This window comes from Plectropomus leopardus, chromosome 4, assembly GCF_026936395.1.
Source record: "Plectropomus leopardus strain MGB_pleo_1.0 chromosome 4, ASM2693639v1, whole genome shotgun sequence".
Lineage (NCBI taxonomy): Eukaryota > Metazoa > Chordata > Actinopteri > Perciformes > Serranidae > Plectropomus > Plectropomus leopardus.
Genome location: NC_142179.1, coordinates 1,402,501 through 1,419,887, shown reverse-complemented (window position 1 = coordinate 1,419,887; position 17,387 = coordinate 1,402,501). Strand labels below are relative to the sequence as shown.

Here is a 17,387-nt window from a genome sequence, read left to right as displayed (position 1 = left end):
GCGAGCCTCCCTCCACATGAGTTGTTTAAAATAAAACTTTGATTAAAAGTTAAAGTAGAAAATGAAATCCTGCAGTTGGAAAAAGCCTCGGTGGTGTTTCACTGTTGTCGAGCTGATGGTCCTTATTTTAGGACACAGTTTCAATTAGACGTATGAAATATTACTATTTTATGATCAGATTTAGTTGTTTTTATGTCCCCGAGGAAAGCCTGATGTGTTCAAGGACCATCGAAAATATGATAAAAAAAAACAACAAAAAACGATCATTTCCGTTTTGACATGTTTGATTTGAACACTTAAAAAGGAAATAGAGAAAATATTATACACAAAAAACAGAAAAAACGAACATGTAATATAATGTTATATTACATATAACAAAAATAAAACATTTTAAAGAGATACAGCAGTGTGTAAATGTGAAGCAAAAATGTAAAGCAGTGAAGTGAGAGCCAGTTAAAGTCTAACACAAAGTTGTTGTTTTTTGGGGGGTTTTTAACGGTGGAAAGCCTTAATTCTGGAAATAATAAAGACCTAGTTTTAAAACTGTTCAGCGCTTTATAATTTTCTCTTACACTGATCACGTGCATCAGTTACATTGGCTGTTGTGGACAGAAATCGAAGTTTCTTATTTCTTTTTCTCTCCAGTGTTTTATCTGTCTTCATTTTTCTGACGTCTTCTCTCCGTCTTCATGGCGTGGGAAAACTTCCAAACTGGACCAGAAGATCCACCGTCCAGACTTCAGATCCAGGTAGGACTGGAATATTTTGGGAGGTTCAACTCATCTACCACACTGCTGTGGATGGTTGTTTTTTTCTTTTTTTTGAATTCCCTTTTTAATGAGTAATATTGAGGTCAACTCAATCATCCTCATAAGGCTTAACACTTTAAAACTCCTTTTAAAATATGTGAAAAAGTTTGTTGGAACAACTTAATTTTAATCAGTAATTAACTCAAAACGTATGTTAATAAATGCATTAATTAAGTACACTTTAGAATTTGTTTTAGATGATGTGGAAAACTTATTTGGAGAAAATGAACTTGTCATTGGTCATTAATTTAAAAACTTGTTCATGATTATGGTGATTAAGTATTTATTTACCATAATTATGAACACACTTTTTAAAGTTGATTCCTCATAAAATATAAGTTTATCACATTATTTAAAGGGAATTTTAATTTTGTACTGTTACTATAATTATGAACATGTTTTTGAGTTATTTTAAAAATAACTCAAAAAAATAAATTAAAAATGTTACGTACTTAATTACCGTAATAATGAACACAGTTGATTCTTGATAACATTATGTTATTGCAACATTTTTTTCACATTATTTTAAAGGAATTCATCTTTCCGAGGCCTCTGCAAAACAAAAGTGAGTTAACGTAGAAATTACAAAAACTAAAAAAACTAAAAAGACAAGTAATGTAAATTTAAATATGAACACGGAAAAACAAATATAAAAGAGAAAACTGATAATAAACAAACAAAAAGACAAATCAGTTCCAACAAATAAACAGAATAAAGTGAAAAGCATGTTACATAACTCCATTTACAAGCACTGACATGTCCGAAAGGAGTATAAGAAGTTTACACTTATTTAATCGCAGCCCTTCTCTACAGCTCAGTCATCTTCATTTATACCCACCCAAAAGACTGTAAGATGCATATTCCCAAATCTGAAACAAACTTCCACATTTGGTCCAACATTTTTATGAATATCTTATAAGCAGATAAAGATTTACTCGTTCAGGTCAACAGTTTTTGTCGTCACTCAGCTGAGACTCTGTGTTGAAGCTTCACGTTAAAGTTTCTCTCTGTGAGTCTGGAGGTCCACCTGTCTGTGGAGAGATCAGCTGCTGGTTAACACCTGGATGACTGCAGCTCATGCTGCTTTATATCCGACAGACTCAACAGACACCAAAGAAAATCAGGTCTTAAAAGAGATGCACATGGTTTAGTACGTTTGTCTCTGAAAACATACCCAACTTCAGTTCACTTCAACATCCGTATATATCCGATGAACTGATCTTTGTCCAGTGTTTCTGCATCTTTCTGGGAAATATCGCTCCAAAACAACTGACCGAGATGACACCAGAGGCTCCTCCAGATTTCTGAGGACTTTCTGAATTTGTGGTCTTGCTGACTTTTGAAACTTCACATTTGCATTCATCCGAGTATGGACCAAATGCCCGCCTGTCTTCTTTGCTCATCCATTTTATTGAGGATGTTTTGGGAGGTGACCAATGCGAACCTTTCAGGGACAAATGTCCCAGCATGCATTTTATGTATCGACCAGCAGCACTGATGGAGGACATGAACCAAAGTTCACACATGTAAGTTATCATTTTTTGTACTGTAATAAGTGTTTTTGTCACTAGTTTAGTTTTAAGAATTTTATTATTGTTATTATTATTATTACTATTATTATTATTATTATTGTTATTAATTTATTTCTTAATTAACATTTATATTTCAAGTAGGTTTCTGATTTATTTAAATAATGCTTATTAAATATTTGCTCAAATACGTTTGGAGGTGCAAGGACCTGCTATCTCAGTTTGAACAGATTTACCTCAATGTTTTGGTAATTAAACGTTGGTACTGTGAAGTTTAATGTATAAGATTTTGGAAGTCAGACATCCCACAGTTTTTTATCATTGGTTATTATAGCTTACCTTCACTATGTTCACATAAAAATAATGTTTAAATGTCAAAACAAGGGTCATGTGAGGAAACACAGATGTTCTGATAACAGAGGGCTGCATGTTAAATATTACATGTTAAAACTTCTTCCTTAAAAATATCCTTAAAAAATTAAGTTAAAATAATTTTGTATATGTGTTAGTCTGGAGTTGTGTTGAGGTAATATCTTAATGTTCTTTTTAATTATTCGTATATTTAATTGTCTATTATCTTTAACTGTCTCATCTGAAACAGCCGTTTTGGGAAACAGCAACGCTACTAAACGACAGATCTGAACGACAGCGGAGGCTCTTCCAGATATCTGAGGACTTTCTCAGTTTGCATTTTTCAGAACTTCTGAAATGACACCAACAAAGAACCGTCCTCTCGCTTCATCCATTTTATCGAGGATGTTTTGGGAGGTGATCTGTGAGAACCTTAGATGGACAAGTATCCCATCCTGCATTTCATTTATCGACCAGCACCAGGGACTGAGGAAATGAACCAAACTCACGCAGGTAAGTTATCTTTGGTCCTAAAACTGTTGTTGTGGTCACCAGATTTAGTTTTGAGGGTTTTATAATTCAGATATATTGTCAGTTTATCAAAACAGTGCCTTTTTGAGATTTTGATTCAGTGTTTTTAGAGATGTAAGGACCTGTCGGCTCTTTTAGGTCATCTCACTTTGAACAGGTTTACTTTTTTGGTGATTTACACTTGATACTGATGTCTCTGTGCACACAAGGTGATCCGTTTCTAATGAATAACTTCTGTTTTCAAGTTGGAATTTTCTTAAGGACTGTGGATATTTGTATATTTCTCATATAAATAGATACATGGTGTGTTCACGTTTGCCCAAAAAATGCTGAGTCATCACTCTGAGTCTTCTTGGAGGGCTGACAGGGATCAATTCTGAGAACATCTTTTAAAAGTTCTTATCCATCCAGCAGATTATATGCCTCACTTGAGCAGCCCAGTTACTTCATTGTGTTCATTTAAATTTTGCATTGTGCTCATTTATCAGTCATTTGTTAATTCATTTCATAAATGCAAGTGTATGTTTCTAGATATATGGGTTTCTAAATATTTAAAATCCTGTAATTCCCCTAATCACATGTGTATAAACTATTTGCAATGCTTCATCTATGCATGAGGAGGAGCAGTGATTATGGGAGCTGAAAGTGTTCGCTGCCATCAGGCTGCTGTACTGTGACAATTTTACTTCCAGGTTAATCCATTGCTACTGGACATATTTTATTGAGCCAGTGTGCCTGAAATCAGCTGTTCAACAGGTACACCTGTTATTGAAGATGAGCAACAGTGTTGAGTGGCAGCTGTCAACATCCATTAGGCTTATGCAAAGAAAGAAGAAACCACAGAAGCAATCTGTAGTGACCTCAGTAAACAAACTCAAAGTTACTAAGAGGCTGAGGCCAGGTCCGGTTGACTTGTATGACACGCCAAGAAAAAGACTTGTTGAAAAACCCCAAAAAATTAAGTCATTTTATTAATGAAAAGGAATAAACTTTTTGGAACATGCACAAACTTGTAATCAAAATAATCACTGCAAACAAAGTCAACAAAAATACAGCGATCCACTCACCCTATCTCTTACTAACCTGACACAGGTGAAAAATGGATGCTCGTATAGATTATGAATTTCATAGTCCACATCCATGAGACCAAACTGTCCCAAAACAGCAACCACAAAATATGATATAAGATCCTCCAACAGTCTAAAAATGATGTGGCCCAGAATGACTTCTGCTGTGATTTTGTCCAACGTTGCCACTATTTGCTTCAGTCGGAAATCTCTTCAACTAGATAGAATTGTATTCAGTAACACTTTGTCATGCGTCAGCTGTATAGTTTTTGGCAAATTATGACAGCAAAGTCTCTGCTTCTTTAAGGTTTCTGTTATTAAAACTAAATGAAACTAGCAAAAATTAGGCAGATCTTAAACTGCTCTGTTGTGACATTCACATGAAACAAATCCTCATAAAATGGGACAGCTTGATGTTTCGACTTCTCCCATAAGTTCCTGAATCAAGTCACTTAGTTGTTTTTCATGTTTTTGCTGCAGTTTCTTCCTTTTCTCCTCATTTTCCACCCTATTCATTTCTCCTTCTTGGTTTTTAAACAAGTCATTGATTTTTTTCAGATTTTCTTTCTTTTTGGTCACGCATTTCACCAAATCACAAATTTGCTGTCGATGTTCTTTATTCATTTCTTGTTTTTTGTGGACTGAAAGAGCCTTTAAGATGTCGTATTCCTTATCTTTGTCTCTCATTTGCTTCTCATGATCTTTTAATTTTGTGTTGTGTTTCTCTTTGAATTCATTGAATTCTTCAGCTTTCTTTCTGGCCTCCCCTTCGTGTATCTTCTTTAGATTCTCAATTACTTTCTCATACTTCTCCTCCAACTCTTTTCTCTCTTTTTCCTCTTGTTCTCTTCTGATTCAGTCCTCTTCATTTCTCTTCTGATTCTGTCCTCTTCATTTCTCTTCTGATTCTGTCCTCTTCATTTCTCTTCTGATTCTGTCCTCTTCATTTCTCTTCTTTTCATACATTTCTCTTTCTTGTTCGTACTCTTCTTGGAGTTTTCTAAGTCTTGTTTGTTCCTCTTGTCGTCTTTGTTCATCTTCTTGATATCTTTTCTCCCACCATTCTTGTTGTTTTCTCTCCCAGTTCTCTCGTTCTTTTCTCATCTCTTCTCTGCTCTCCTCCAGCTTTCTTTCCTTTGATTCGGACTCTAACTTTAATTTTTGCTCCAAAGCTGAAACTTTTTGTTCCCAATCCTGTCGCTGAATTTCTTCCTCCAGTTTTCTCTTCCTGTCTTCTTCTTCTCTCATTTCTTGCTCTTTCTTTCTCTCCTCACGTTCCTTCTTGAGGTTTTCCTCCTTTTCTTCAAGTAGCTTTTCTCTCAGTTTTCTCTCCTCTTGAATTTCTGCTCTCTGTTCATCCATTTTTCTTTTCATCTCTTGCATTTCTTCCTCATGTTTTCTTCCCAGTTCCTCCCTCTCTCTCTGCATCTCCTCCTCCTTCTCCTTTAGGATCCTCTCTTCTTCTTTCTTTATAGCTGCTTCGGCCTCTTGCAGCATCTCATTAGTGTAGCAGCTGCCTCCATTTGTCTTCACCATGGAGTTAATCTTGGTTATCAGCTCTCTGACTTGTGTGCGGTTGTGTTTATCATAGTTATTGAACACATGGTATCTTCCTCCACAGTCAGCAATCAGCTTCTTACAGGAATCGTCACATTTCTTTTCTATGTATTCTTCAATGGACACTTCATCATTTTCCAGTGAATCTCCTCCAGTGAAAAGAATGATGGTGAAGTTTTCAGAATTCTTCCCAAAACCTTTTTCAATCAGTTTTAGTGTCTCCTTTTCTTCTGGTGTGAGTCTGCCGATTTGTAACACCAACAGGAAGACATGTGGTCCTGGAGCCAGAAGACTGATGCATTTCACCATCTCCTCATTAACCTCTTCATGGGACAAAGTCGTGTCAAACAGACCAGGAGTGTCGACCACAACAACAGGACGACCGTCCACCTCAGTCTGTTCTTTCTGACAAAGTTTGGTGACTAATTTTTGACTTGATTCAGCTTTAAACTCCTTTCTTCCCAGAATGGTGTTTCCTGAAGAGCTCTTTCCACAGCCGGTCTTCCCGATCATCACAATCCTGAGACACTCTGAGCTCTGCTTCTCAGCATCACCTGTGAAATAAAAACACCTGGAGTTACCCCTCAATATTAAAAAAAAGTTAAAACAGTATCATATAAAGACTGTAATATACAACATGGTTCAGGATACAGAAAAAGAAAACATTTACATTTTAAGTACTCACATGTGGTTTTGTTCTTCTGTCTCAGCCTCTCAAGTTCACTTTGTTGCATGCTGATAATTTGCCCTTGTTGTATGATCTTTTCCATTTGAGCATGTGCGTATGTTTCTGTTGTGTAGCCGTGTGGTTCGTCTTCATTGGGTCTCAGTTTCATCTTTTCCACAGCATCCAGCAGCTCTGGGATCTGCTGCTGGTCCCTGATGTTGAGAACAACATATCTTCCTCCACAGCTCTGGCAGAGCTCCTGGATGCCATTATTTTTGCGAATGAACTTAACAACATCAGGAGCTGCAGGATCTGACTCCACAGTGAACAGAATCAAGGTGAAGTCATTGACTCGAGAGCTGAACGTGTCCTGGATGGTCTTTAACTCTCCCTTGTCTTCATCGGTGAGGGGACCCACAGGTAGGACCAGGATGAAGGCGTGGACGCCCTCAGGATCACAGAGGGACACACACCTGAATGATTCCTCCATCACTGCCTCCTGAGGTTTTCCATACAAGGCAGGCAGCTCCACCAGGGACACTGGACGTCCACACACCTCTCCCTGATGTTTAACACTCTCTGGATGAAGCTCTGTCTGACCTAAAATGGCCTTGGCTGCTGAAGTCTTCCCTGCTCCTGTCCTCCCACACAGAACCAGGTTTAAAGCTGGTCTCATGGGCTCAGACTTTGGTCTGATGGTCTCTTCAGTGAAGGTGAGGAAGGTTTCATTAGCGTCACGTACGATGTTCTCCATCTTCTGCATTAGTGATGGACGGTTGTTTTGAGCCATGCTGTAGTGTCGTCCTCCACAGTCTTTAAGGAGTTCATTAACGGTGACACTCATTTCACTCCCATCATGTGTCATGACGACCATCGAGTGATTCAAAGCATCTCGACCAAACAGACTCAGGATGACCTTCAGTGTTTCTCTGTCCTCTTCAGTGAACTCAGAAGGTTTCACTAACAGCAGCAGGACATTTGGTCCAGGAGGACAAAGAGTCTCACAGCTCTTCACCTCTCGTTTCACGGCCTCCTCAGACAGACTGAACATGTTTGGAGTTTTCACTACTGTTACAGGTTTTCCTCTCCACTCTCCACAGTTGTCTACACTTTGTTTGGTAAAGAGGAGTCTTTGGAAATAAAATCTTTGGTCCCCGATGATCAAGTTACCAAGTCTTGTCTGTTTGTCCTCACTTTTTCCCAGCAGCACAATCCTGTATCCAGGTGCTGTAATGCCACAGAGAAAACAATGACATAAACTCTTTATGAAGCTGAAATCACCACACTTTGCCTACAATAGGGAATCTCTTCAGCTGTCTCCTGGCTCGGCCAGAGTTGTAGTTCAATGCATAGTGTCACATTCTGTTAAAATGTGATGGGTTGTCATCGTATTTACTATTAACCTGGGTTTAGGTGTGCATTGAAAATACTCCATCTCCTGGAAATTCTGTTTCCAAAAATCTCTTCTTGACTTTATCTGATAAGACAGCTTCAGATTGATGGAGGCGAGAGAAAGGGGATTACATGTAGCAAAGGGCCACAGGTTGGAGTCGAACCTGTGGCCGCTGCAGCCAAGGACATAGCTTTAATAAACTACCAGGTGAGCTACTGGACATTTTAGAGTTTTTATTATCACCATCCCAAGGCACACCTTTGTAGTAATGATGCTGTTTAATCAGCATCTTGATGTGCCACACCTGTCAGTTTGAAGGACCAGTTCTTTCTAAAGTTGTTTTTAACAAATTTGTGATGAAAATGTGAGAGAAACATTTACTGAGTGCATAAAATTTTTCAGGTTTTTATCTTGAACCTGTGACAAATGGGAGCAAAAACATTTGTGTTGTGTTTACATGTTTTGAGAGAGTATTACACTCTTTGGCGTTTCAGTGATGAAAAATAGTGCTTGATATAATCCTGGAGAAAAGCTGTCACAAAGAAATATTTTCAAAAACATGATTTGCACTGTGATAAATGTACTTACTGTGAGTCACAGGGTTTCTGTCTTGGGGTAGAGGACGGATTCTTTGACTCACGTGCAGCCCTGTAAAAGATATCGTTCATTAGCAACTTAATTTCATACTTTTATGAAGCAGTATTCGAGCAAACAAAGTTTGCCTCGTCAGAAATGTTTCTGCACCTACCAGCAGCTTTAACAGCATCTGTGATAGAAGTCTGTGTTTCTTGTTTTGGACCTCGATGACCAGCTGGTAAAGCAGCTGCTGCGTCCTCAAACACATCACAGCTCACATGCTCTCCTTTGTTCTCTTTTGCAGTTTGACCCAAACGTGTTAACAGCTCTGAACGTTCGAGGTTCTTCTGCTTCAGGTATCTGTACCTGCATTTTCTGATCATGTCTTTTAATGGAGGATGTTCCTTGTATTTTCTCTGTGACCCCGAATCCTTTGTGGGTGCTGACATCAGTACCAGGGAATGATCAAATGACCAATCACTGAACCTTTCAAGGACTCTGCAGAGTCTCACTGTTTGTTCCTCAGTGAAGTCTTCAGGCTGCAGAACCAGCAGGAACACATGAGGTCCAGGATCAGAGTATCTCACACAGGTCTCTACATGTTCTGCGAGTGTGTTTTCAGAGATGTTGGGATGCAGCAGATCTGGAGTGTTGACGACGACTATCTTTTCCCCCCTTAATTGTCCCCTGACTCTCCAACAGCAGTTTGGTTCTCCATCAGGGTTAAATGCTGGTTCTCCCAGTATGAAGTTCCCCACAGAGACCCTCTGAGACCAGCTGTTACCCAACAGAACAACCCTCAGCTCAGACACTGTTGAAAATAAAAGTTTAGTAAGAGAGACTGGTTCATAGCAGAATTGAATTTGTTAATATTTGGTTTAATAGCTGTTTAAGATTCTGCCTATAAAACGCTGTAAGCTCAGATATTGTCACATAGCAGGGAAACACAGTTCAGTTTGACTTACTGTGAGGTGGCAGCCACTCATTGCTGTGTCTGCGCTTCAGGGGAGGCAGATCACCTGTTATTAACAGAACACAGCATTTGTTTACTTAATCACGTGTAATCTACATTATACCTTTGTGACACATTAACAGTCGTCATTACAATGTCACATGGAGTCTTCTAAAACTTTGGATCAGATCTGAAACAGACCCAACATAAAAAAGGAGAAAACTGAAAATAACCCCAGAACAGTGTAAGACATGTTCCGAATGGACCCGAGGATAACCCGATCCAAAATTATGTAGATCTTAACAGCCCCTTTCAGGATTGATTTTAAGATTTTATTGTCATTAAAATAGTAAATGATCTGGCCCCTCAGTATCCTGTAGAGCTCATCATCACTGAGGTCATCACATGAGCCGCTTCTCCTTGTTCCAAAAGCTCATCTAACAACAAAAGGTGACCGAGTTTTTGCGGAGGCAGCTCCTAAACTGTGGAACAACTTACCACCTCATATTAGACCAGCTCAGACTGCAGAATTTAAGGTCTTTGCTCAAGACCCACTTCTTCTCGTGGGCCTTTGACTTATATTGAGCTGTTGTTTCCGTATGTTTGTTTTTACGTGTCCATTTTATACTGAACTCTATGTATTTGTTTCGTCCAGGACTTTTGTAGAGCACTTTGGTCAACCATGGTTGTTTATAAATGTGCTATATAAATAGATTTGACCTTTGACCTCTGAAAACTCTAAAAAAATGCAAAGGCATGGGAAGTAGGATTTTTGTGATTATTTTTTGTTTTCATATAGCATTTAGTGTTGAAACTGAAAATCATTAATGTAAATTATCGGCATCGGCGCTCCGCTGCACTATGTTTTGCATCGAGGATTATTGCTGTTGCACAGCTCATTTTCAAAAGACCTGTCTTACTTTCTCTTTTATATATCTTTAATATCTTTTGATATTTGATAGAGCTAAGGCGTTTCCTATCCAATCACTTATTTAATGATGGACAGCTGTAGCTTGTTAATTCGAGACTCAAAGACCAGATTTAAGGTTGGAGCACAAGTTTCTTGTGTTTAGTTGAATTTAGGACAAAGGACAGTAATATGTGGACAGAGAGAGAAGACAGTCTTTTATTCAGACTAATAAAGTCAGAGTGGACTCACCTGACTCTGCAGTCGCCATGATGGCACTGCTGAAAACACCAGACGCTGATTCAGCTGAAGACTGCTGCATTAAGAACCAAGAGGAAGAATAATTAACATATAAATTACATTAGTCAGCAAAATATTTTTACACAACAAACTTCAGTGCATTTCAGTGCTGATGTTATCTGATGTGGTCGACATATTTACAATATTAAAACATGAGCGGTCAGCACTTTGGTCTTCCTTGTCACATGATATCTGGAATAGAGCTTGACAACGTGACGCCATCACACAGTGCATTATGGGTATCGTGGGTTGGAACCGCCATATTGTGTGGGCATCCAACAAACAATTAGCTAACAGGTAACAGGTCATAAATAACAGGTCATAGCTAACAGGTAATAGGTAACATAATAGGTAACAGGTAATAGTTAACAGATAATAGCTAACAGGTAATAGCTAACACTATAAAGCCCTCTGAGGCAAACCGTGTTTTGTGAAAATTGGCTTTATAAATAGATAATAGCTAACAAGTAATAGGTAACATAATAGGTAACAGGTAATAGTTAACAGGTATTAGCTAACAGGTAAAAGGTAAGAGGTCATAGGTAACAGGTAATAGCTAACAGGTAATAGGTAAGAGTTTATATAGTTGGGGCAGAGAAAAGTAGCTCTAAAGACAGTGATTGTACAGGGAAAAACTTTTACCCAACGCAAAAAAAACCTGATGTTGAGAAGATTAATAGATAAAAATAATTAATTAACAGAGGAGTAGATCCCTATGAAGCACCAAAACAAAAAATGTCTTTGTGACCCGGACGCCTCTCCTTTCGTCCCCAATAGTTATCTTGTGTGCGGTGTTGGTGCCTACACTGCGTCCCAGGTTACAAATGTTAAATCTTTAGACGCCCACGTTCAGTTTGCCAGTGGCTGGTACATGACCTGGAAATCTAAATTGTGATTCACAATTAGTAGTAGTGACATCGCAACCACCGACACAACAAGCGCAAAACCGCAGTGGAGCCGTAACGTAACGCAAGCAACCGGTAGAAACAACAGTTGCTGTTTGTGCGGCTGCTGGATCAGCTGCAGTGGCGAGATCGAGGAGTTCCCGCAGTTATTACAGAATCACGCACATTAAATCAGAACAGAAGAAGAAGTAATAGCTCCATGGATTAATTGTAATGATGTCAAGTCACTTCCATAACTCTCAATAAGTTGCTCCACGACATTTCCTTTCTTTGTTGTCCTTATAAGAAATGGGTGTGTGGTTCAAAATAATTTAGAGGTTTTCCACCCTCAAAATTAGCTTCTCGTCGCCTGTGTTGCCGTGAATAACCTCCGAAAACCTCTGACCTGTTGACTCCAGGCTTGGATCTGCTCATTTTGACGTTTTGTTGATGTAGCTGAGTGAAATACGATCACGCAAACACATAAATTCAGTGTATCATTATTATTCATTTACTGGGTGGCTACACAAAAATGGCGGTTCCAACCCAAACAACACCTTGTCTGCCTTTACAGCTTTACAGAGTCACACTTGAACTTGCAGACTTATGTGTTTGTAATATTTTTAGATTGTGTTTTAACGTGTTTTTCAGGTGTTTGTAGTGGTGACGTTTAAGTTGTGCATGTATTTCATGTATAGCCTAACAGCTTTTTGCTTCTGCCGATTTCATTTATGGTTCAAAACACACAAAAGTGGTGTTCATCTGTGAAGATTATCACGCTGAACAAAACGTGCAAGTCTCATAAACTTGTGTTCATCACAGAGCTTATTTTTGGCGGTAACTGAAAATCCTATAAGGTTTTTGACGAGGGAACCAGTGAGATGCTTACTTCTTGGTTGGCCTGCAAAAATACGCCATCCCTTCACCACTCTATAGAGTCTCTCAGTTCACTTCAGCTTAAATGTTGTCTTTAATATTCATCACAGTCTCATTAAATCTAATTTCAGATAAACTTTAGAGATTAAACACAGACTGAACACAAATCAAGACTTCTCAGTTGAGAGAGAAACACTAAAAATCATGTTTTCCTGCAGACTGTCGGATGGGTGTTCGCTTTCAACCTCACGACACAAAACCCCACATAGATCTGTTATTATGTTATTATTCTATTATCAGCTCTGTTGACCCATCAAAATACTCATACAGCCCACTACCAACTTCATCACTTATCTTTCTTTATCTAGTTTTGGTCGAGTTTACTCACCTGCTGCAATTCTTGCTGCGACACATTCGCTGATGAAAGTGAAAGTCAAAAACTGTCAAACTACAACGTTAAAAAAAAGAAAAAAAAAAGTCTCCCAGCAGCCAGAAATGTCGTTTATGTTAGAGCTCCACCTGCTGGACAACGTTGAGATGTAATTTTAACTCTGTTTAGCTCTGAATTGTTTTCACTCGCACTGATCATCTTATTTCTCCCTTTTTTCCCAGTGTTTCATTGGAGCCAACATTTTCCTGATCCATCTTCATCATGGTGTTTGAAATACTTCCAAACTGGACCAGAGGATCCACCTTCCAGACCTCAGATCCAGGTAGGGCTGAACTATTCTGGCAGAAGCTGCTTATTTATTTCATAGTTCATCATTAAACAGTCCCAGTTCAGTTAAGCTCAGATGTGCTGATGTTTCTCTCTTTATTTTTGGTGCATGAAGAGTGCAGATGAAGTGTTAACAAGCAGTTTCAGAAACATTTGATGGAAGTTTAAACGTAAATGCCAGTAGATGTTACAGCAGTTAAATAATTTGCAGTCATGCACTAAATACATTTGCAAGAGAAACAAGAAGTATACATGCATTTGACGGAATTTCTCAAACGTCTCACATTTGTGCTACATTTGTACGTTATTAAGTAGAAAATGTGTTAAAATCATAATATAGTTTACGTTATTACGTAGCTGATACAGTTTCAACATATCAGCTACAAAATAAATGTAACAACATACTGTAGTTTGCAGAAACATGCAATGCCAACATGTTTCCTTACATTTCAACAAAGCTGAGCTTAAAGTGGATATAAGTTTAGGCCCAAAATTACTTTGGTTTGAATACTTGCTTTTGGTTGTAGTATCCCGGCAGGAAAAGCAGCAATGTTTTGGTGAAAATAGCTGGCTTTTGTGGTACTACCTCTGCTGGAAACACAGTGAAGGGTCTCCAAAAACACCCAGGTTTGGTGACTTTAAAGGTCCTAGAGACAGACACACACCTTCAAATACCTACAAGTCCAGAGCAACTGACAGAGCAACTGACAGAGCAACTGACAGAGCAACTGACAGAGCAACTGACAGGTCACCTGGTGCCCAATCGGCCCTCCAGGAGCAAACATTTACACATCAGTCAAAACAAATATGGACAGCGACTGTGCACGTAGTGCGGATAAAACTGTGAACCGGTCTTGAAGATATGATATTGTGCTAAATGTCTGTGGCAGTAAATCAGACCTTCGACCTGCTGTTTGATTGTAAAATACACATCTGAAGAAGGTGACGTCTCCGTTTGGAAACTTAATATTATGACAACAAAAATAAAAATCACCAGATGATTGAAGATAACACTTTCATTTTTTATTTAATAATGTTTTTTTAAATTAATTGTCAGTAATCTTACCTGCATAAAATCAAGAGCCGTGACTCTTAAATGACTTCAGACTCAGGCTTTAAAATGTAAATGCTGATGTCGGTATAAACTCAGTTTGAAGCCCAACAGGGCGTCGACCTCTGACGCGACTGAAGATCAAATCCTCAAAAAGACCAAAGACTCAAAGTCAAACTGCAGGTCAGAGGTCAGCGTTATTGTTTAGATGGTGCTGGAACAGGAACAGGAACTTGCAGTTGTTGTTGTCAGAGAAATTATTAAAATCCCCAAACTGCTTTAACAAAAAAGTCTACAACAATTAACCTTTGACTGCAGCTAAATATATAATAATACCTGTTACTGGAAATTGGGATATATATATGTAGAAATAATTAAATATAAAATGACTATTTTGGTTGTAAAAATGTATTTTTAAAGGATTTCTACATGTGAAATTATTATTATTATTTTTAAAATGTTTCGATCTGCTTTCATTGTTTTAGCTTCTAAACTTACAACCAGAAAACACTGATCCCAGAAAAGAAGTCACAACTTCAGAAAGTTTTTAAAAATTTGTTAAAAAAACCTTCAGAATCTAAAAGTAACAGTACACACTGATAACACTGGTTTAAAAATGTACTGCTGTAAACCTATATATTTTTTTATATATATATATATATATATATATATATATATTTATGATAATATTCAGCCGTTAAAGATGCGTCCCAGATATTTGTCAGCTCCATCAGATCTCTATAAAAACAATTTTATTGGGCATAAAAGGAATTAATTATATCCAAAATACTCCTGTCTCACTCCCTGGTTTCCAAAATGGCAGAAGTGCTTTTCAGGAACAAGTATATTTTCTGTTTTATTTGTAAAGTAATTAATTATATACCTACAGGGTGTGTTTCAACCATAACAGGTCAACTCCTCACATGCAGCTCATTCAACGTTTTTGAGTCTAATACAACAAAAATCATTAAATATTTCCTTCATGTTTTGAATTACAACACAAAGACTTTTCCGTTGAAAAAAAATGCTTTTAAGGAAAAAAAAATTACTGGGAGGTTTGCCTATTACAGGTTATAATGGTCAATATTTTGAATTTTTAAAATATAATTTCCCAGCATAATTGAAGAGTAAAGAAAAAGGATTTAGTCCAAATTCTCAAGATTAAGTGTTACACTAAAAAAAGGAAAATAAAAACTGACAGATAATCCAGGAACAACCACAAAAACGTGTAACACCATCATCAATACAAACTTTCGTGAGGAGTCTTAACTCTTCGTGGATCATTTAAGGTAAATGATTAAACGTGAAGTTTGCGTGTGAGTTGAAAGCGCTCGTCTTATGTGAGATCATAAAGACGTCGGCCTCCTGTTGCTGAGCTGCTGCAGTGCACTCTGGTATTTATGAGCCTCAGGCGCCACCTGGACTTCTTCACAGAGCTGCTGATGCATGTTGGGACATATTCAGAGTTTTAAATGTCCCGGTGGGTCCTGAGCAGTAATTATCCACCAGCATTTCTTTTAGGCTTTGGCTTCTTTAAAAAAAAAAGGATATGTATTTTGTTACTGTGCCGATTTTAAAAGTAGATTGTGAAAGTTTTCTGTCATCCTGAAAGTCGAGCATTTTGTTCCCAAATGTTTTCATTTTCGTTCCTGCCGTACACTCACAAACTCGCCTGTACACTTTCAACAATATAATACACAGGTCCTGAAAGGAATATGACCTTCATGAAACATCACTTTCAGCTGTTGTTGACGCTCGAGTCAAAGACAAGTTGACTAAACATTTTTTTGATGGAGTCCTTTTCACGATACTCAGAGACAAAAAAACAGTATGAACACAGTCGGTAGACAAATATCAGTACAATGTTACAGTGACACAGAGTCTGGCTTCCACTCTGCACTTCTGTGAGCCGGCGGGTAAAATGTCTCTGGAAAATGAGGCTCCACAAAGGAAGTGCCCCGCCTACTGTGTAACCAAAACAGGAAGAGGAGTGCTTTGTTTTCTCTACTATCATGTGACATGGCAACACAGCTGCCCGTGAGACAGGACAGCTGGAAAGAGTCGCTCACACAGCATCCAAATTCATCAAATCTATTTTTTAATATATATTTGTTTTTGCTGTGACGACGGCAGCACATGTAGCTGCAGCAGCCAGTAGCTCCTCAAATCCTTGCTACTTTTTTGCTCTATTTTCCTTTTTTTTGTTTCTCCATGGCCCCTTCTGCTGAAGCACGACGTTCCTACGGTAGAGAAGCACTTATCGATGTCGGGAAATGTTGTGTGGAAATGTAATTGACTCTCACTTAGTAATGAATCATGATTGGTCTTCACAGAGACATGGTTAACCCCTAACGTCCTGGATCAAGCTGTTGCAATGGATGGGCGGGCCTTGTTCAGAGCCGACAGGACACAAGACTATTTTATATTTTAATTTTTAAAAACCACTGCAGGAATTGAATCAGCCATCAGCAACAACCAGATGGAATAATTATAGTAGCTGCTGATTTTATTCAACTCATCCTTCAACTCCAAAGATGTAGCCGGATCGAGGACAAATGTAATTTCATTTTGTAAACTTTGCTTCCAAAATGACAAATACATCTGCCTTCTTCTACCTTCTCACAAAAAACAAAAAATCATTGGCTGTGACCCTCCCTCCGTCTCCTCCACAGATGCCACAAGCATCAGTCGCGCTGTGCAGACGGAGACCGCCGACCATCCCGCCAGCCACGTCTTCAGACCCGTCAGGATCAGATTCCAGAGTTTCAGCTGCAGCAGGCACCCTGAGGCGGCTCGCCGGCTGAACTCTGACCCCGCAGGTACATGTAGCGATGTGAAAAGCAAACGAGCACTTTAAAAACAGGGAGGTTAAAGCACGAAGCAGCAAATAAATGTAGCCGCACGGGCAGTTTGGGGGCTTTTTAAACTTATGAATCTCTATTTGATACTTGGGTCTGAATTTTTTCTGTGAGCTGTTTTTGCTGATTCCTAAATGTTTGTATTTTGTCTGTTTTTCATGATAATAATAATTTTATTTATATAGCACTTTTAAAAACAGAGTTTGCAAAATGCTTTGGTTTCTTTCAGAGGAAATGTAACTATAAGAACCGAACATTAGTGCTGAATTAAAGCCAGACTGAAGAGAGAAACAATTCCAAACCAGCAGCAACAATAACAGCCCCTGCTAATACGAGTAAATACGATTCACAGAATATTAGC

The 17,387-nt window shown here is 38.3% G+C and overlaps 2 protein-coding genes across 10 annotated transcripts in view; one reads left to right on the top strand and one right to left on the bottom strand.

Annotated features, from left to right (window-relative positions):
- Window positions 1-17,387, top strand: part of LOC148189658 (L-rhamnose-binding lectin ELEL-1-like) — a 54,998-nt gene that overhangs the window by 31,044 nt on the left and 6,567 nt on the right. For 4 of the 9 annotated variants that reach the window (XM_088076259.1, XM_088076264.1, XM_088076260.1 and 1 more), the window contains 5 exons: window positions 646-749; window positions 8,785-8,836; window positions 13,012-13,112; window positions 16,502-16,725; window positions 16,841-16,987. The gene's annotated coding sequence lies outside the window, so the exon portion shown is untranslated. The other 5 variants (XM_088076262.1, XM_088076266.1, XM_088076263.1 and 2 more) reach the window with 5 other exon arrangements.
- On the bottom strand, window positions 4,174-12,866 carry LOC121943944 (GTPase IMAP family member 8-like). Its single transcript, XM_088076226.1, has 7 exons — window positions 12,788-12,866; window positions 10,592-10,655; window positions 9,446-9,499; window positions 8,653-9,291; window positions 8,493-8,552; window positions 6,530-7,738; window positions 4,174-6,398 (listed from the first exon to the last, which is right to left on the bottom strand). The coding sequence occupies exons 2-7, from the start codon at window positions 10,608-10,610 to the stop codon at window positions 5,179-5,181; spliced, it is 3,201 nt and encodes a 1,066-aa protein (XP_087932352.1). The 5' UTR covers window positions 10,611-10,655; window positions 12,788-12,866; the 3' UTR covers window positions 4,174-5,178.